This window comes from Rana temporaria, chromosome 9 (genome assembly GCF_905171775.1).
Source record: "Rana temporaria chromosome 9, aRanTem1.1, whole genome shotgun sequence".
Taxonomy (NCBI): domain Eukaryota; kingdom Metazoa; phylum Chordata; class Amphibia; order Anura; family Ranidae; genus Rana; species Rana temporaria.
In genome coordinates this window covers 124,613,674-124,635,276 of record NC_053497.1, presented here as the reverse complement: position 1 = coordinate 124,635,276, position 21,603 = coordinate 124,613,674, and the positions used below count along the sequence as shown (strand labels likewise).

The window sequence follows — 21,603 nt, the reverse complement described above, 5'->3', positions numbered from 1 at the left end:
TTTTGTAGAGGTCACTGGAGGAAAGTGGAGTGTCGAAGAGGTAAACCTGCTTCTTAAGGCTGTGAAGACATTTATTCTGAGCTCACTGAAAAGGAAGAAGGGGAAGAACGTCTCCAGGATGGAGCCTCAAACAGTCCCTAAGGAGATGCTCTTCACCGGAATTCCCTGGGCCAAGATGGAGAAAAAGGTGAAGACCAGGAACTGGACGCACTGTAAATCCAAGTGGTAAGCAGGTTATATTTTAAATGACCCCACCACTGTCTGTCTAATCCTTATTGGTCCTGTCAGGTGATATATGGCCCTATTAACCAATAGATTTGCTCAAAGGGTGGAAAGATACCTAAATGAGCTTTTACAGGAAGACTTATTTCAGCTGCCTGTGTTTCTGATTTGCGGGTGACATCGATATGTTTTTTTTTTTTTTTTTTATGAAAGGTGGCCTCTACTTTAAAGAGGGGGTTCACCCTATAAATTTTTTTTTTTTTTTTCTAGCATTAAATTAGGCATAGTAGCGCGAGCTACAGTATGCCTTTATTTATATTTTTTGCCCGGTACTCACTGTTTAATCCTATAGTGAAGATTCCGACTCCCCGCGGGGAATGGGCGTTCTTATCCAGAGGGAAGATGATTGACGGCAGGCTCTGGCTTATAACTTTCAGATATGTTTCATCCAAAAGAGGCAGTAGTATCTGTGCAATGCAGGAAGTATAGAATTCATATGTATGTAATTAGAAAATATGGCTGCCTTCATACATACAGATATATCTATATATGTATGTGTTTTTTTTGTTTTTTTTTAGGCACTTTGTAACAACGCATACGTGTAAAATTAAGAAACGGCATAATTCTATTAATACAGAAAGTTTAAAAACATAGGTATGGCAATACAGCATTGCTTATAATGTAACTTCCCTGAATAACCTAGATCAGTGAAGGCGAACCTTTACACCCCAGATGTGTTGGAACTACATTTCCCATGATGCTTATTGTTGTGCCTTTTAACGACTTCACCCCCGGACCATTTCGCTGAGCATTTTTTGCAATTCGGCACTGCATCGTTTTAACTGACAATTGCGCGGTCGTGCGACGTGGCTCCCAAACAAAATTGATTTTCTTTTTTTCCCCACAAATAGAGCTTTCTTTTGGTGGTATTTGATCACCTCTGCGTTTTTTGTTTTTTTTTATGCGCTATAAACAAAATAAAGCGTAAATTTTGAAAAAAAAAAGCTAAATTTTTTACTTTTTGCTATAGTAAATATCCCTCCAAAAAATATACGTATTCTTCTACATATTTTTGGTAAAAAAAAAATCACAATAATCGTTTATTGATTGGTTTGCGCAAAAGTTATAGCGTCTACAAAATAGGGGATAGTTTTATGGCATTTTTATTAATAATTTTTTTTTTTACTAGTAATGGCGACGATCAGCGAATTTTTTTTTATTTTATTGTGAATGTGACATTATATCGGACACTTTTGACACATTTTTGGGACCATTGTCATTTTTACAGTGATCAGTGCTATAAATATGCACTGATTACTGTTAAAATTACACTGGCAGTGAAGAGGTTAACCACTAGGTGGCGCTAAAGGTGTTAAGTGTACACTAGGGAGTGATTCTTAGGGCCCTTTCACACGGGCGGATCAATAATGATCCGCTCCGTGTGTCCGCAAAAGCTCAGCGGGGATCCTCCGTAAATCCCCGCTGAGCTGACAGGGCGGTCCCCTCACACTGTGCAGGGACCGCCCTGTCTTTCCTCCACTCTCCCCTTTGGGGGATCGGATGAACACGGACCGTATGTCTGTGTTCATCCAATCCGGCAGACGGAAGAAAAATAGGATTTTCTAACGTCCGCAAATGCGGATCTTTGCCGAGGCGGACAATTACGGGTGTCAGCGGTTGGTCATCCGCTGACACCCGTAATCACATAGGGACCCATGTATGTCCCGTTTTCATCCGCAACGGATGGATGAAAATGCAGACATACGGTCTGTACGTGTGAAAGGGCCCTTACTGTTAGGGGGCGTGATTGTCTGTTCCCTAACTGTAAGAATCAGTGACAGTGTCACTAGGCAGAACGGGGAGATGCTTGTTTACACTTGCCTCTCCCCGTTCTGCAGCTCTGTGACCTGTTCGCTGGACACCGGCGGACATCGAGTCCGCGGGTCCCACGGTCACGGAGCTCGCGACAGAGGCACGCACGGTGGGAATTTCAAAGTGACGTATATACACGTCACTTTGCCCAGCCGTGCCATTCTGCCGACGTAAATGTACTGGAGCCGGTCGGGAACCGGTTAAGGAACGTTTTCCCGCACAGTATTTACTATTCAGTAATTTTTACCGAGGATATTTTTAAGATACAAAAACCAATCTATATGACGACAGTCTATACATATGAAATGTATTCATGGAGATGTGTAATCATACAAAATAGTTATATTGGTTGACAAAAACAAACCTTTACATGAAATTAAATTACCGGTTGCGTTGGGGCCCTTTCACACGATCCGTACATTTCTCATTCGCTTGCTCAGCGAGGATCGCTCCGTTGATCCTCGCTGAGCCGGCAGATGACAGGACGGTCCCCGCACACTGTGCAGGGACCGCCCTGTCAGATCTCCGCTCTCCTCTATGGGGGGGGTCAGATGAACACGGACCGTCTGTCTGTGTTCACCCGATCCGCAGACACCTTCGTCTGCAGAAACAGACCCTAGCGGAATGGATGAAATATAGACATATTGTCCGCACGTGTGAAAGGGCCCTTGCAACAAATCTTGAATATCAGTTGAAACACCCGTAAAATGGGAGTGTAGTACCTTTTGCCATGACACAGCACTAATACATTTCTCTGTAGAATCAATAACCTTGTAAAATTGACAGTTAAACAGAACGTCTGTATTTCACACATCCAACCGTTGCTATTCTGTAGGTAAGTAAGTGGTTAACAATGTGAAATAAATTAGACGTTTTGCCAATAGAAATGAAAACTATGCAAATTAAAAATATTTTGAAAATGTAATCTTCAGAGAAAAATCTACAAGGCGGTTGGTTATTAATTCGGGAGAAAAATTTCAATTGTATAATATTCAATAAATCCAATATTTTAGAGAAAAAAATTAATACAAGATAAAATTAACACAACGTAATTACCCATTGCAAAACGGCTACTGGCCTAAATTGCTGGTTACCAGAGTTTTTAGAATGGCTGCCGTGGCTTTCAAGATGGCTACTCTTAAAGAGGAATTACTTCTTGCGACCTCCGCGTTCCAAAGCATAAGGTGTTCTGGAATCTTCATGAATGTAAAAATATGTATTGATGAATGGTGTATGTCTCTGCGTGTATGATTGGTCTTCAGTCTCTTTTCTGTGTATCTGAGTGTCCTTTTTATGGTGCAAAAACTTAGATGGTTACCTCCTTTACTTTATGTTGACCCTCTGGTGATTGGTTGGCTGCAAATATGGGAGGTAACTGCCCTGATTCTCACCCTGCCCATCTACGATCATGGCTAGAGTGTAATCAGAATATGATGTATAGTGTTTTTATAAAATATGTTTCATGTTAATCTAATATGATGATTGTTTGACTTTTTGTCCATTCATGTACTGTTCCCATCTCATGTACTGCCTGATTTTCAGGGCAAAATAGTGCGCGGTATACGCCGATAAATACGGTAATTTCTTCTCTTCTACTCCTCACACCTCTACTTCTACTTCTACTATTTGCTCCCATCTATCTCCTCTACCTCACTCCTCTCCACTAGGTAAACCATCATATACCGTATTTATCGGGGTATTGTGCGCTCCGGCGTATAGCGCGCACCCCTAATGTGGACCCGCATTCCTGTAAAAAAAACATTTTAGTACTTACAGTTTTGGTGTCTTGCGCGGCGTCCATCGGCGGCCTCGTCGGTCCGGCGTCCGTCTGCGGCTTCGGTGGTGTCCTCCTCGTCGGGTCCGTCTGCAGCTTTGGTGGTGTCCTCCTCGTCCGGTCCGGCGTCCGTCTGCGGCTTTGGTGGTGTCCTCCCGACTTCTCCCGCGATGTTACCCGTCGAATCGCCGCCTCCCACGCTCAGTTTGAATGCCTGCGCCGACGTATACCGAGTGCAGTACACTCGGCTACATTCGGCCAGGCTCGGCTTCGCTCGTGCTCACGCATAAACTCACAGAGCGTGAGCACGAGCGAAGCCGAGCCTGGCCGAGTGTACTACACTCGGTATACGTCGGTGCAGGCATTCAAACTGAGCGCGGGTATCGGTGTATATCGCCCACCCACGATTTTCCCTTTATTTTAAGGGGAAAAAAGTGCGCGGTATACGCCGATAAATACGGTAATTGAGTACTAGGATCTATCCAGCATGACCATATTTTACCAAACCTTTGGGGTGTACCTCCTATGCTTGTATGTTGTTTTTTCTCTTTTAAGTATATAATGAAGTTTCTCAACCCATTGTTTATGGGTTGGAGGATCAGCAGATGACCATTTTTGTAGAATAACTTTTCGTGCTAAATATAGGGATCTTATCCACATAGTATGCATCTCTACTGGTAACATTACATCGGGGATTATTCTCAGTAGTGCAAGTTTAGGCTTTGCTATTATCTCAGTGGAGCATAACAAATTTAAAGTTACAAATATTTTTTTCCCAGTAACAATAATGCTTTGGGCATCGCCAGAGCATGTGGATAAGAGAACCATTAAGTAAAGAGCATCGTGGGCATAATGGTGTTATATATTTTCCCCAAGCATAGAGTTTTTGTGGGGTATAATGAGCCCTGTATATGAATAAAAGCTGAGATAACCTTTGAGAGGGTGAGAGGGATGTCCTGGGAAGTGTTTCCAGGGCATGTGTCCAGTCCTCCTCATCTAGATCCTCTAGGTCTCCTTGCCACCTGGCAAAACTATTTTTATGTTTTTCAGTGTTCTCTATTATTTGTAAATTAGAATAAAGATCTCCTATTAATCCTTGTTTCGTGCAAGAAACCGAAGTTGCCTTAGATTGTATTTTTAGAGTGTTTATACTGTAGTTGAATTTTTGAACTCTGAATCTGCAATGCGTGGCGTATTTGAAGATATTGGTAGAAGTTTTTATTCGTTAACTGATGGCGGTCTTTTAATATATTAAAAGTAAGTAAAACATCCCCTTCATATAACTGATACAAGAATATTATACCCGCTTTTTTCCAATCCAAAGTATGGCATCTCTAATGCAATAAACATATGTCATGCATTGTAATTATCAACAATATTCACTTCTGAACAAACCTATTCATGTTTAACAATTATAGACAATGGGGGGGGAAGGGTTTCATTAACCCTTGGTGGATGATGGTCCGGATGATGACTACTGCATGTTACTTTTAGCTTCATACAGCGCGGTTATGCTCACCTCTATCCATCTGATCGGGTGTAATTGTTATACATAAGTATGAATGCTCAGAAGTAAATATTGTTTCTAATTACAATGCATGACTTATTTTTAATTGCATTATAGAGATGCAATACTTTATATTAAGGCTGCAACTAACGATTATTTTCATAATCGATTAGTTGGTCGATTTATTGTTTCAACTAATCGGTCAATAACGTAAAAAAAAGGAATTTTGCGGTGATTTGCATTTTTTTTTTGACAATTTGTTGTTGGGCAGATTCAAAAACACAAATTGCTGAAAAAACACATTACATGCTTTTCTGCAGCTTCTCCATTGAAGTATAATAAACCAAAAAAACAAAATGGCACCATTTTGCATTAAAAAAAAAAAGTCCCTGCCCTTTCCAAATAGGCAGTAGCTGAAAAAAATCATGGATGTGAACGTGTCCCATAGGAAACCATGTATATGAACTGTAGTGTGTTTCTGCAAAAAGCACCAAAAAACAGGTGTGACCCCGGCCTGAGATGTTTAGTAACATAATAGGGTTAAAAAAACTAAAATTAGTACAAAAAGAGCAAATAAATGCTACTGTAAGGGGTTCATTTTTTACTGTTGGACAGTGAAAGTAATATTTACAGTAGCGATTTGCTCTTTTTGTACTATAAAGGGTTCATTTTTTTTTTTTTTTAACCCCATTATGTTACTGGCCGATTAATCGATTATGATCGAATAATTTCATAATCGATTAGTTGTCGATTAATCGATTAGTTGTTTCGGCCCTACTTTATATACCCCTGAAGGAGACTGGTTTTCTCTGAAACGTGTCGGTAAAGGAAGGCTTATCAAACCATCTGTTATTCAGGACAGTTGCATTATAAACAATGTTGTATGCCGTACCTATCTTTTTAAACTTTCCGATTTTTTTTTTTTTATAATCTGTACTTTTTTTTATTATTATTATTCACATGTATGCTTTGTTACAAGAATGCCTGAAAAAGTCCCAATAGGGGAATGTACATTTATCCAGTTGACGTATCAGGGATGTGGCACTTGTCAGAATACACCTACCAATAGAAATATTCAGATTGCTAATATTTACATAAAACTGATCTCTTTTAGGCCTGGTGCGTTTTCAGAAGCAATTTGAGTTGCACAGAATTGCTTGAAAATGGGAGTGGTATTGTTTTCACTTATGCCCGTTCACATCAACCCAGCACGGAACAATGTTGGAAAAGGGCCCTGCACTACTTATTGTGCGATTCCAGCAAGATTTTGGACCCAAAGAATATACAAACCACAACCAAATTCATTCAAGTTGCATTACATAATCAAAGTGAAAATTGGATGGCAGTAGTGTGAACCGAGGCAATCCATCAGCTGATTGGGCATGAGCTAGTTCACGCTGCACTGCATCTGTAATGTTTTATAGAGGATTCACATATTTCAAATTTTTAGAAATGATATAGGCTCTAATAAAATAATACATGGCTGTGCTTTTCTTTTTTCTTTTTATTGTAGGAATGATATTCTGCTTGTGCGCATGAACAATGGTATTCGCTATTGTGAGCGACTTTTCGGCTTGCAGTCCAACATAGAAATTATCAAATGGTAACTATGGCAATAATGAAGTGTATTCCTGATTTTAAACTGGATTTAGTCTTAAGGGGTAACTCCACTTTTGGAGCCGGGTGCCGGGAGGCTGGGTCGAGTGGTCTATGAATGTAAATGCTGGATTCGGGGAGCGTGCCCGCAAGGTAACCCCCCCCCGGGAGAGCGCCTGTAGTCGCTGTTCTGGGCCACTCTTTGCAAAATGAACTGCACAGTGGAGGTAAGTATGATGTTATTTTTAAAGAATAAAAGACTTGGTTTTACAACCCCTTTAAAAATTTCCTTTCCTTTTCAATTTGCAGCCACTGTAATTTTCTACAATTCCAATAAAATATGGCTACATGGAGTTGTTCTGTGCACAGAATGTGTACTGACCATGCCCCAGAAACCTAATTTCCTGCTTGTGTGATTGGCTCACCAATTTTCCAAAAAGTCTGCCTAAGATACAAGTCATATTTCAGGCATCCCCTGCATCAAAATTTTTATTTTTGGTGAGATATTTCCAATAGGAACACATCTAAAGAGATGCAGGCCCATCATCTTTCCTCAGAGTTCTACAGCTGCCACAGCAGACTGATAATTATGAAACCACTCCCATTAGACCAACTCAGCATAGACAAACGCACATGAATTTCTTCAGAATAAGAAAAGGTAGGAATCTGCAACAAAGGTTGTTATCCTTGTAATGTACAGAGATCACTCAGAGGGGAATGTTTTTTTTCTCAACAAAGTTTGAGTTTAATGTTTTAAAGGGGTTGTAAAGGTAAAAAAATGTTTCCCTAAATAGCTTCCTTTTCCTTTAGCGCAGTCCTCCTTCACTTACCTCATCCTTCCATTTTGCTTTTAAATTTCTTCTGAGAAATCCTCACTTCCTGTTCTTCTGTCTGTAACTCCACACAGTAATGCAAGGCTTTCTCCCTGGTGGGGAGAAAGAAAGCCTCTTGAGGGGGCGAGCAGGAGAGTCAGGACGCTCTCTACTTTGCAGATAGAGAAAGGAACTGTGTGTTAGTGGGCGTCCCGACTCTCCTACTTGCCCCCTCCCCCCTCAAGAGGCTTTCTCCACACCAGGGTGAAATCCTTGCATTACTGTGTGGAGTTAGACAGAAGAACAGGAAGTGAGGATTTCTCAGAAGAAATAAGGACATTTAAAAGCAAAATAGAAGGATGAGGTAAGTGGAGGAGGATTGCACTAATGTAAAGGAAGCCATTTAGGGAAAAAATGTTTACCTTTACAACCCCTTTAACTACTTGAAGACCAGACCTCCTTCTGACACTTTTTGTTTACAAGTATAAATCTGTATTTTTTGCTAAAAAATTATTTTGAACCCCCAATTTATTTATTATATATATATACAATATAAAAAAGGAAGAAAACTGCACATTTTGTAAAAAATAAATAAAAAGTAAAATTCCAATCATAAAAGTGGGATATAATCACAATAAACATCATATAGAAAAAAATAATGCGCTAAACATGAAATTGCTCATATTAAAGTCCAACTGTAAAAAAAAAAAAAAAAAACAAGTCTCTGATAGGTAGTTGAATCAAAAAAAAAATCCACCTCGAGCTTGCACCGTCACCATAGGCAATATAGACTCTTACCAGAGAGCCTGGACCCTTTATTATGAAGGGACAAACAGGCTTGATATAACAATCTTTGCAGGGGTCATCAGCTGGAGATGTGTCCTCAGATTAGACTGGGCATAAGCAGAATACTCAAACCAAGCTCCATTCACCCCACGATCAGATTGATCATAAAATGAAAGAGACGCTAGATCACACAGCATCCAATGTATGCCTCTGCATCTACTCTGTGTCCCAGCACAAATGTGGCAGCGCTAATGTGGTGATAAAAAAAAATCCAGCTGCATGGAAAGCTTCCTGTGTGTCTGTAAATGTTCTGCCTGCATGTGTTTGTATCAGATCTGATTTATTGTATAGCTCTCACCTCCAGTACTAGATATAGCTTGACATCTATACATGTCATTTTCTGTACTTTAAAGCGGTGGTTCACCCATAAAAACGACTTCCCCCTATTACACTGCCCCCCCGCATTACAATACGAATATGCCATTAATTTTTTTTTGGCTGCTGTACATACCTGGGTACAGCTATTCACCCGTGTCCTCCGGGTTGCGAGTCCCGCGGGAGTGGGCGTTCCTACCATGGCGGTGATTGACGTTTTGACTAAAAAACGAGCTCCCCCCGTCGCGTAAGCAGCATCACGATTGGCGGAAGGAGCCACACGGCGAGTCGGCGCTATACTGCGCCTCCGCATCGCAGTTCGGCTCCTTTCGCCAGTCGTGACGCGGCTTACGCGACGGGGGGGAGCTCATTTTTTAGTCAATCACCGCCATGGTAGGAACACCCACTCCCGCGGGACTCGCAACCCGGAGGACACGGGTGAATAGCTGTACCCAGGTATGTACAGCAGCCAAAAAAAAATTTATGGCATATTCGTATTGTTAATGCGGGGGGGCAGTGTAATAGGGGGAAGTCGTTTTTATGGGTGAACCACCGCTTTAAGTAATTGAAGAGCTCTCAACCTTTTCAATACTGGTTCCTTGCGTGGGTTTCGATTGATGGATCTAACTTTTTTTTATCCCAATATGGGTGTAGCCATTCCACAGGGCATGGTTTTGAGATATGCAATTTGCTAGGAAAGGAGTCGAATGACAGGGAACCCAAAAAGATGGCACTCTTATTACTACACTTATTAGACCCTGTTGTCTTCTTCCAGTATGACCTCCAATCCCTAGACTTGCTTGTCTGTTACACTGAGAGCTGCACAGCCTCTAATTAAAAAAAAAAAAATCTACTGGTCGAGCTCTCTTATTCCTATTCGTGCACACTGTGATCACCATTCATTCCTAGAGACAGCCCATAGTCCTGACGGTTGTGTGCACTTATTTAATCTATGGATCCAGACACTAGCTTTTTCAGGAGCCCATCAATAACACCTTTCCCTTCTCATTCCCCCCCCCCCCCCCCCCCCCCCCCAAATCTACATTGAAACGGTAGATCTGCATGCTCTGTATTGACAGTGTTATTGCATCTAGGAGTTGATTTACTTTTATGATTTCTTTGTAGGTTGCATGAAGCAGAACTTCGAAAAGGACAAGTAAATTGGCTGGAAATGGCTAAAGCCATTGGGTAAGTAACTTCTAGTTGTGTACTCATTGTTGTGAAAGAATTTTTAAAGCATAACTTATGTTCAAGTATATGATGATGTGAGACAAGACAAGAAAATCTCTTGTCTTGTCGTTGGAACAGTTAATTTACTGTGCAGCATAAGCCCCTGCTTGTACAAGTTACATAGCGGCTGTACTTCTCCTGTAAATTGCATGACTGCAGTTCATTCTTTGACCTGACTTCAGCAGACAGCGTGCTAAAAGCCTGCTGTCGGCTGATGTCACAGAGCCATCCAGGCTCGGTAAAGATCGCGCCCATATGGTCAGAATCTGCCCACATGCCTGGACTGACACCTGGCTCAGCCTCTCGGCAAGCCAATGAGAGCCTGAGCCGGCCGCTCCTGACCCCTTTACAGCCCAGCGCTCCAGTGAGTGCGTGGGGGGGTTGTTGGCAGAGCAGAGAGCCATTGACCGACAGTCACCAGCTCTCTGCTCAGAGAGCTCTGAGACCCGAGCGATTGGCAGTGTTTGATTGCTCAGTTCTCAGTCTTAGAGGTGTCGGGGGACTGATGCTGTATCCACCTAAGTATGATTATCAAAAACAAAATCCCCATACTTCTCTTTAAAAAAAAAAAAAAAAAATACCTTGTACATTAATTAAAAAAATTCTAACGCTGCAATTGATCCAGAGAAAGCAAAAATCATAATTTGCTCTAACTGGTAGAAAAATTTCCTTGTACATTTTTGAGCACAAGATGAGTATTTTTGGTACTTTGAGTTATGCTACTGCTTCAGGAGACTGGACACTGCTCTCGGAGATGCAAACTATTTCCTATATTCTGTTTTACATGTTATCAAGTTATTATTTTTTGTCTGCTATCAAGATTATTTGGTGGTTGCACAGCCACCAATGCTCATTGTTGCAGCTTCAAATTCGCTATTGCTCAGCTTTGTCCTGATAAACTGTACCTTGTCCCTGCCAGAAAGAAGGGTTGGTCTGTAATGTTTTTTTTCTGAAATAGCTTCCTTTACCCTAGTGCAGTCCTCCTTCACTTACCTCATCCTTCCATTTTGCTTTTAAATGTCCTTATTTCTTCTGAGAAATCCTAACTTCCTGTTCTTCTGTCTGTAACTCCACACAGTAATGCAAGGCTTTCTCCCTGGTGTGGAGTGTCGTGCTCGCCCCCTCCCTTGGACTACAGGAAAGTCAGGATGCTCTCTACGTTGCAGATAAAGAAGCTGTGTGTTAGTGGGCATCCTGACTCTCCTGTAGCCCAAGGGAGGGGGCGAGCACGACACTCCACACCAGGGAGAAAGCCTTACATTACTGTGTGGAGTTACAGACAGCAGAACAGGAAGTGAGGATTTCTCAGAAGAAATAAGGACATTTAAAAGCAAAATCGAAGGATGAGGTAAGTGAAGGAGGACTGCACTAAGGTAAAGGAAGCTTTTTAGGAGAATTTTTTTTTACCTTTACAACCCCTTTAATACTGGAATTGTGGCCGTGACTTTACAATGGCAGACACAGAACACTGGGGCACTTTACATACACATGGTGCCCAGTGGCCAATTTGCATAAGGCTGCATGGCACATTTTAAATATGCCCGGCGGATGCCCTCTGAGCCTGTGTGGTCAACTTCACTTTTCATGTGCACTACTGTGTTGTGCATGCTTTGACTGCCATCTTGCCCTCCCTGGAAGCAGCACCATTGAACATGAGCAAGTTTCCTCTGGGGTTGCCTGCTTGACACAGACAACCACATGACCCTCCCTGCTCCTGCAGTGGTCTGTTTGTATCGTGGGATCTACACTTTACACATTCATGGTATGTCAGGTCATGGGGCAAGTGATCCAGTAGGCTCTCCTGATTTTGATCCTCTCACTTTAAGTCCCCCTAAAGCAGAACTAAAAAGGTTTTTGGCAGGAGTTATGCTTTAAAGATATGTGAAGGTTCCAATAGGTGTCTGCATTGTTATGTTGTAAACTCTTCAGTCCATGTAAAGTAAAACTTCTTCAAGCAAAAACATTTACAGGCAGAAAAGTTTCTATTGCAGAAAAGACGGCTTCTTGGCATGTGCATGTGCACGGGTTGTAATGTCAACTCAGGCTAGCCAATTAAGATGATCAAAGATACCAAACCCAGAAGACCCGGCAAAAATGCAGCAAGAAAGCTTGTGTATGTCACTTTGCAGGAGGGGAAGCCAATATATGCTTCTTTAATAGCATTTTAGGATATTGACAGGTTTAATTATAATTGATGTCTTGAGTTTTCTACCTACTCATAAGAGTTGTTTAATGTTTCAGAAATATTCCTCCAGGCATCTTGCAGCAAAAGGTTTACAAGCTGAAGGCCCGGCATGTTCCTGACTGGCAGAATCTGAGTTTTAAAGGTACTCTCCATTTTCACTGAGTATACATTTGGTCGCATATGCCTTTTTTAAAGCAGGGGTCAGCAACCTTTTTTCCCACATAAGGGCCATATTCAATGTATATGAATGCATGGGTTGTCCCCAGAAAAGTAATAGAGGGGAAATCTTCCAAAAAGGACACTAGTTCTGGTGACCTGGGGGTCCCCAAGAGATTTCCTTTATTTAGCAGGGATTTCTTGCTTATAGTACTACTTTAACAAGGAAAGAAAGAAAAAGGCACGTAGCCTAGTGCATCATCCTTGGTAAAGCATTCACCTGCTAATAAATGAAGATCATAATCTGGCCCCCTTTACATTACCCAGCCCCCACACTTCTGGACCCCTTTACATGACACAGCCCTTTTCCCATTTCAATTTTTAACCAGTTCCCGACCCCCGCATGTACATATACGTCCACAATATGGCACGTACAGGCACATGGGCGTACACGTACGTCCTTGCCTATTAGCGGGTCCGATCGGGACCCCCCCCCCGCTACATGCGGAGGTCGGGTCCGCTCGGGGAGCGATCCGGGACCACGGCGCGGCTATTTGTTTATAGCCGCTCCGTCGCGATCGCTCCCCGGAGCTGAAGAACAGGGAGAGCCGTATGTAAACACTGCTTCACTATGGCGGCACATCGATCGCGTCATTCCCTTTATAGGGAAGACACGATCAATGACGTCATTCCTACAGCCACACCCCCCTACAGTTGTAAACACATACTAGGTGCACCCTAACTCCTACAGCGCCACCTGTGGTTAACTCCCAAACTGCAACTGTCATTTTCACAATAAAGAATGCAATTTAAATGCATTTTTTGCTGTGAAAATGACAATGGTCCCAAAAATGTGTCAAAATTGTCCGAAGTGTCCGCCATAATGTCGCAGTCACGAAAAAAATAGCTGATCGCCGCCATTAGTAGTAAAAAAAAAAAAATTAATAAAAATGCAATAAAACTATCCCCTATTTTGTAAACACTTTAAATTTTGCGCAAACCAATCGATAAACGCTTATTGCGATTTTTTTTTACTAAAAATAGGTAGAAGAATACGTATCGGCCTAAACTGAGGAAAAAAAATGTTTTTATATATGTTTTTGGGGGATATTTATTACAGCAAAAAGTAAAAAATATTGAATTTTTTTCAAAATTGTCGCTCTATTTTTGTTTATAGCGCAAAAACTAAAAACCGCAGATGTGATCAAATACCACCAAAAGAAAGCTCTATTTGTGGGGGGAAAAAGGACGCCAATTTTGTTTGGGAGCCACGTCGCACGACCGCGCAATTGTCTGTTAAAGCGACGCAGTCCCGAACTGTAAAAACACCTTGGGTCTTTAGGCTGCATATTGGTCCGGGGCTTAACTGGTTAAGATTGTGCACACTTGTGGAATGGGGACAAAGTACGGTACTTAAAAATCTCCATAGGTGCTTTAAAAATGTCTACAGGTTACCAGTTTAGAGTTAGAGGGGTTCTAGAGCTAAAATGATTGCTCTGCCTCTAAAGATTGCGGCGATGCCTCACATGTGTGGTTTGAACACTGTTTACGTTTGCAGTCGCAAATTATGTATGCGTTCGCTTCTGTGCACGAGCACAGGGGGGTGGGGCGCTTTAAAAAATATATATATATTTTCAGAAGAAATTTATACATCCCTTGTGATTTCTTGTTAAAAAAAAAAAAAAAAACATCCCTTGTGACAGGTACTCTGTTTTTTAAAAATTTGGTGCCTTTAACCACTTGCAGACCACCGCAAGGCAAATGGGCATACCTGTATTTCCCTTTAAATTTGCTGGCCAGCGGGCAGCAACTCGATTCCCGGGCGGCCTGCGATTGCAGTCAGCAGGGAGGATGCCTTTGTAAACAAGGCATTCCCCTCTTCTGCATAGTGACGTGTCACTGGTAGCCACACCTCCTAACAGCAAGAATCACTTCCTAGGTCACACTTAACCCCTTTAGTGCCACTTAGTGGTTAACCCCTTCACTGCCAGTGTCATTTTTACAGTAATCAGTGAATTTTTATAGTACTGATCGCTGTAAAAATGACAATGGTGTCCGATGTGTCCGCCATAATGTCAGTCACAATAAAAATCGCTGATCGCCAGCATTACTAGTAAAACAAATATATTAATAAAAATGCAATAAAACTACCCCCTATAGTGTTTTGGCACTAGAAAATGGCGGTGGGACGGTGCGCTTGCAGGATGTTAGAAAAGGTCCTGCAAGCAGCATCTTTGTGGCAGTTTGCGAGCGGTGTATACATACCGCCCCTGCCTCTTGCGTTTCAGAAATGCTGCATCACAGGTGCCTTTAACCCCTTCTTGGAGGTTAAAAGCGCCCCTCTACCGCCTGCATAGCGGTGCTAAAATGAGCTGCACTCTACCGCTCGGGCGGCTGCAGTGTGAAAGTAGCCTTACGTTTGTGTCAGCACACATGTCTAGCAATTGCTAATGGACTTTAAGTGTAATATTGTACAGTCTGTTTTTACAGCCATTTAAATCCAACCTAAAACACTTTTTTTTATTTATTTTTTTTACTTGCTTAGAAGTTGTAGATCGTTTGTACGATGAGGTTCTGCCGAAGCTGGAAGCCAAGGTGGTCCTAGCATCTACTTCCCAGGATACATTCGATGTAAGTAGAATTTGGCACTTCTTGTATAGTTTACAAACGTTGGACATATGTTTTTATCACAAGATGTACAGTGTCTGAGTGCCACCTATGGTTACTACATGTACATTCCAGTTCCATTTTTACAGCACAGCTTCACCAATACTGAATGCCATTGGTGATCACAAAAGACTATATTTAATAATTGCATTTAAAGCCAGTCGGGAGTAGGCTCCTTTTTTCTTTTTTTTTTTTTTTTTTATGATATTTACCAGATATCGGATATCCATATGCACCTATCTGAATCGGCATTTTGTCAGGCTGACTTTGGAGTGCTGTACCTGGACTTAGACGTGCAAGAATGAACTGAAATGTGACCTTCAAGCACTGGTTAAACTACAAACTGGTAAAAGTTAGATGGTCCAGAGCTGTGGCATAGCTATGATCCGATTTCTGAAGACTCACTTTTTGAGTAGGCCAGGCGCCACCCTGTTACTGGAACCAAAGGTGTCTTTAAGTTTCCTGGTTTCTATCAGTGCTAACACAGAAGGGGATAACCCTGAGGAACTGAGCATTGATGCCCCATGCAGGGTGGAATGTTGCAGACTCTGTGCCTTTTCCTACATTTAGAACTTTACTGCAGCTGCCCTCATTTGCAAGAAACACGTGGAACTATCTTCAGTTTCCCCTTACTGCCTGCCCTGGTCACTTTCGTCTGCTTGACGCACTTCTGCTACTCTAACAGACACATTTTTTGAGTATCTGAGACCTTGCCCCATCCCTTAGCTATGCTGCCTCTGCCTTGTCCAATTTCTAGACACTGTCCTAGCTCACATTCGTCTAATTTTTCAAATGTTTCCTGTGCTGTGCCCCATGAGGTGCAGGCATGTCTCCAAGCTGGCACCGCTTTTTTTTTCTAAAGGACCCTTTCTTATCTTTTATATAGAGAGAAAGTGGTCCTGGGACCCTCCTTTCTTCCCAAGGTGGTATCTTTCTTTCACCTCAATAAGGAATTTATCCTCCCTTTTGAAACACACCAGGGATATTTTTGCTTATTTGTCTGTATGTGGTCAGAGCAATTAGGGTTTACCAGCACCATCTTCCTTCCAAAAAACGGATTCCATTTTTTGTTCTCCCTGAAGGTCCCAAGAATGTTCATCCTGCTTCCCCTCTCGCCATAGCTAGGTGACTCAAGCAGCTCATTTTCTGGGATTATTCTTACAAAGAAAGGTTTCTCCCCCTTCCCCCTCTTTCCTGTGGGCCCACTCAGTTCTGTGAAAGTTTTTGGGCCTCTGAGAATCAACCATCTGTTTTGCACGTCTGCAAAGCCACCACCTGGTCTTCTGTTCAATTTTTCTGTAGCAGGTGGATCTCCAGGTCTCTGCCTATTTGAACCACTTTAACCACTTAATACCAGGCACTTACACCACCTTCCTGCCCAGGCCAATTTTTAGCTTTCATCGCTGTCGCACTTTGAATGACAATTGCGCGGTCGTGCTGCACTGTACCCAAACAATTTTTTTATCATTTTGTTCCCAGAAATGGCTTTCTTTTGGCGGTATTTGATCACTGCTGGGGTTTTAATTTTTTGCGCAACAAATAAAAAAATCCCAAAATTTAGAGAAAAAACGTTTTCTTTGTTTCTGTTATACAATTTTGTAAATTTTTCTCCTTCACTGACGGCCACTGATGAGGATGCACTGACGGCCATTGATGAGGCAGGCATTCATAGTGGGCACTGACTGGCACCATATGTGGGCACTGATTGGCATCCCTGGTGGCCATGGGGGGATATCTGGTCATACATGTGTGGTGGGTGGTCCTGGCGGCATCCCTGGTGGTCCAGTGTGGGCATCTGCGGGGGTGCTGCACTGATAAACAATCAGCGCAGATCCCCCTGTCAGGAGAGCTGCCGATAAGCTTCTCTGTTTTACACAGTGATCAGCCGTGATTGGAAATGGCTGATCAAGTAGCTGATCAAGTAGTAAAGAGCCACCCCCCCAATACCCCCTTCTTGTGACAGTGGGTGGGGTATTCTCTCCCGCACCAGCTGTCGCTTTTCAAAAATAGTGCAGCTGTATTGTTGTTTCTTTTCTTTTCTTATAAAAGGGGAACTTATCCTTTTAAGATGATAAAAATTTTCACTTGTCTATAAGTTCCAGTACAGGACACCGGTCCCTCCCCTCCCGATAGCATGTAGCCCATAGCCTTTGATCACAGATCCTGTGTCCTTTACTGTACTCCATAATATAGAAGTTACTGGTTCAAATCCCCATTTTGTCTTAATCCTTTTACCTAGAGACCATTGAGCGAAATGGGTCCCTCCTGGCTGTATTAATGATCATGCTCTCGGTATTGCTTTGCTACAAAACTGAGACATGTTGGTAGTAGGAGAGATTATCCTGGGCTCTTCTTTAGATTGTTTTTTTATTTGTTTTGGCATTGTCCATTCTTTCTGTATGTGGCAGTATAACCTGAAGGGTCAAAGATTCCCTGTGTCCTTCAATGGACATCAAAAAAAAAAAAAAGTATTTATGGCAAGTACAAAAATTATATTTTTATATGTATTGATGTACTGTGGAAAAGGTAAGAGGACTCTTGGGCTCCAGAAGTCTTTGATATCAACACTTTTTTTTTTTTTGACCACGCCTTCATGCAAAATTCCTTAAAGCGGAGTTCCACTCAAAAGTCGAACTTTCAGGGGGAGGAGAACGGGTACCTGTTTTTGACAGGTACCGTTCCCTACTTCCAGGGACGGCGATGCGGCGCCGTCTCTCAGAAGTATGGCCTCCTTCCTCCACCGCCGGGCCAATTAGATCAGCGCGCCTCATGCATGTGCAGTAGGGAACTGGCTGTGAAGCCGAAAGGTCGGCTGGGGTGCTGACAATGCGGGCTCCTTGGACAGGTATGTGTCCATATATTAAAAGTCGGCAGCTGCAGTATTTGTAGCTGCTGACTTTTATTTTTTTTTGGGGGGGGGGGGGGGGTGGCTGGACCTTTTTTTTAAGTTGCAAGATGTTTGTGGGTTTCTGTGCATGAACTAACCATTTAAAATTCCCCCACACCATTTCAATAGACTGCAAAAAAAGGCTTGGGCCAGTCAATAATACTTGATTTCTCCTCTTCCTTCCTTCCTTCCTTCCTTCCTTCCTTCCTTCCTTCCTTCTTTCTTCTTTCTTCTTTCTTCTTCTTCTCCTCGTTTTTTATTTTTAAAAGATCCATTTCTGATTTAGCTTCAACTTTTGGATGGTTGAAATCCCATTCTTATTAGGCAGCCTTAATATGATGCAGAGTAATTGACTGGACAACTGGAAGCTATCCATATCTCATAGCAGTAAAGCAACCACAATTCATAGCCTTTCAAGCACCACATTGTTATGCTGACCAAATTTTGTCAGAGCAGATTTGTTCAAGAAGGCCTGATCTTTGTCTATATGGTTATTGGCTAACTGTAGGGATGTCTTTTAGACAACAAAGGCTTTTTGCTGGCACGGATCCCACATGAAGAGCTGTTGTTTTTTGTTTGTTTTTTTAAAGTGAAATATATATATATATAATCTCTGAATACTATACTCTCCTTGGCTCCTCCGAAGACGCCAGCGGCCGGCTTTGAGGTTCCGGGTATCGAATGCCATTCGCTTTTATTGGCTGGGCGGGGATGGCGTTACTCGTGAACTTGCGCGACTGACTGCTTTTGGCAAAGCACGTCTCTTCTGTGTTTAAAAATCATGCCTGTTCCCACATTTTTTAGTACCTAAAGTTCCACTTTAAGACATATTTTAGTGACTGTGGGCTTATTCACTGAATCCGCTGGGCTAACCTGTCCTGGACAGATTAGCAGGCTTTGAAATCTTTGCCACTATTTTCCTTGTAGTGGGATGATTCATTTTCAAATCCTATGCTAGACTTCTAAGCGCCTAGAATTTTATTTCTGAAGACCTAAGAGAGAGCTCCTCTTGATTTTGGCATTAAGACATTAGGCCCTAGAAATCTCAGGTTTTTATAAGACCTGTTCCACCTGCATACTTCTAATGAATGCTTAATCCTCAGTACCTGATCTGGAGCACCCTATTCTAATTGTATGAATTTAAAGTGACATATCTGCATTATTTGTTAATTGAGATGAGAATTAGCAAATTGTCAATTTTATGTGCCCTTTGTTTCAAGTACAGTATATCACCTTTATCTGTAGGTAATGTTTAATCAAAGATCTAATGTAGAAATGGAGAACTCCAGCGCTGTCTGATGGACTGGGGGGGGGGGGGGGGGGGGGGGGGGAACTGCAGCAGCACCTGTGGATCTGATCCTAACAGAAAAAGTGATAATAATGTGAAGTATGGTAGCTGCGCTGTGGGGGAGGGAATAGGAAGGTGGAAGTAAAGATATAATGTTTGCCTATTCAAATATGTTAAAGAAAAAAAAATCATTCATTCCCATTGGAAGTACATCTTTATATGACTGTACATGTTAGTTGTTTTGCTTACAGACATCAGTAGCCATAACTGGCTTTTCATACACAGCTGAGTGACTCGATTCCTCTCACCTTCCCTTCCTCCTCCTTGTAAGAATTATTCAAAAAGGGCTGCTTACAGTTTCAGTCTTAAAGGTTGGTCTGAAGGCAAGCTAAATCTATAAATTTACAGTTGTCACCGCAAAAAAGGTGACAGTTGTCGGGGGTGGAATTCCTCTCAACTTTGTAGAGATTTCCCCTCACTTCCTGTTGCATCTCCAGGACAGGTGGTGAAGAGAAATCTCAATGTACATCGAAAAAAAAAAAAAAAAAACCTACTCTATAAACTAAAAAAATAATAAAAAAGGTTTAACAATACATACAGTTTTAAAGGCCGATATGCATTAATATAGAGGAATGGGTGGGTCACAAAGTTGAGGAATCTAATGTTGTAACTATTTTACCTGTGCTTTCTTTGTAGCTGCCAGAGAAGAAGGATGAATTCCTAATCCGTGATATATTTGAGGAATATGTCGGCGATGACCAATTGCATTTAAGCAAACAATTCTGCATTGAGGGCCAAGTCGTATGAATGCTTTAGGGAGAAGTGCATCTGTAACATGGCAGTTAATAAAATTCATAAATATGGGGGAGCAAGAGAAGGAAGCTGTGTACAATGACAAATTACATTTATATTTTTAATGTGAAAACATACTGTATTTCTTCTATGACAGACACCCCTTTAAGTAGAAATGTGGCCAGGCTAAAGACCTTCACACATGTGATCCTGCACAGAGCGGCCCATTTGTAGCAGTAAAACTGCTTATAGGGCTGTTGGCGACTGGTTAATGTGGGAGATTCCCCTCACTTACTACTTTGGTGATAACCTGTAGAGGATATAGGGGGGTGCATTTCCAACAGGGCACACACCTGCAGTCTTCTTGTGCCAATATTTTTTTCTTAAATATATATATATGAAGTGACATGTACATATGTATATACTCTTTCCACAGTTTGTACGTATTGAAAAGTGGTTTGATAAAACATGTTATTTTATACAATCTTGTTGTAAAGCTTTAAATAAAGTCTATAATGTTCTTATGGATGGCCAGCAAATGCTTATTTTATAACCTATTGAATCAGATTATTAAACTTTCTCGCCTTGAACATCTCTTCTGGAGTCCCCCGCTGGCTCTTCTGTGTCTGCCACCATAGCGATCTGCCTGCTGTAGGCTGTGTGTTTTCCTGATCCTCCATTCTTGCAGGTGTAGTGATATCATATATAGTGGTGTTCGGTTAGATAATTGATATTTAGGTATTAGTATAATGAATATAAGTTATATGTATCGCAGCAACACCCAAGTTCTCCAGAGTGCATTTTATTTGGCTTCCAACACAGAACAAAGTCCAAACTCCACAGATGATACAAATCCAACAGAGTATAAAAGGGGGAACTAAAGCGCTGGCCAATACTCTCAACGTGAGAAATGAATAATATAAACAATGACGTGAGTGAATAAATAAATGCGGCTCAAATCTGTAATGTACTAACGACAAAGAATGTGAAATGAATAAGTTTAAATGATGAGCGCAAAAATAAGTGAATGGTGTATGTGCACACAATAATAAAATAAATAAGATCCCCAATACCAGGGAAACAAATAAGTGAATGAATTACGGTCTGAATAAGTACCATAAACACTCAAAGCATTGTGACTGTGATAGCAAACAATAGAGTATATAATTTAGAGTCCCATCTTTTCCTAGATCAATTCTAGACCTGTGCCATATTCATACAGAGTGACAAGACTGACAGCTTAAATGTCTCAAATATTGGTCTCACACTTGAGGGGGGGGGGATCTGCCAGGTCAACCAAATGTTTCCCATGAATCAATACCCCCTCAAGTCTAATTACCATCAATAAATACTTCCTTACGTATGTAAACAATGTACCCTGTGAGGTTAACAGGCCACCTCACACCTAGGTAGCCTTGCACGAGATTAACCACTTAAGGACAGAAGGTGTTTTT

The 21,603-nt window shown here is 41.7% G+C and overlaps 1 protein-coding gene across 1 annotated transcript in view; it reads left to right on the top strand.

The window, feature by feature from the left end:
- Positions 1 to 20,677, top strand: part of TTF1 (transcription termination factor 1) — an 80,168-nt gene extending 59,491 nt beyond the window's left edge. The window contains exons 8-13 of the mRNA XM_040324418.1: positions 9 to 225; positions 6,889 to 6,978; positions 10,070 to 10,132; positions 12,416 to 12,501; positions 15,061 to 15,146; positions 20,054 to 20,677. Of these exons, the coding sequence (XP_040180352.1) occupies positions 9 to 225; positions 6,889 to 6,978; positions 10,070 to 10,132; positions 12,416 to 12,501; positions 15,061 to 15,146; positions 20,054 to 20,164 (653 nt within the window). The 3' untranslated portion in view covers positions 20,165 to 20,677. The remainder of the gene's footprint in view (positions 1 to 8; positions 226 to 6,888; positions 6,979 to 10,069; positions 10,133 to 12,415; positions 12,502 to 15,060; positions 15,147 to 20,053) is intronic.
- The last annotated feature ends 926 nt before the right edge of the window (positions 20,678 to 21,603 follow it).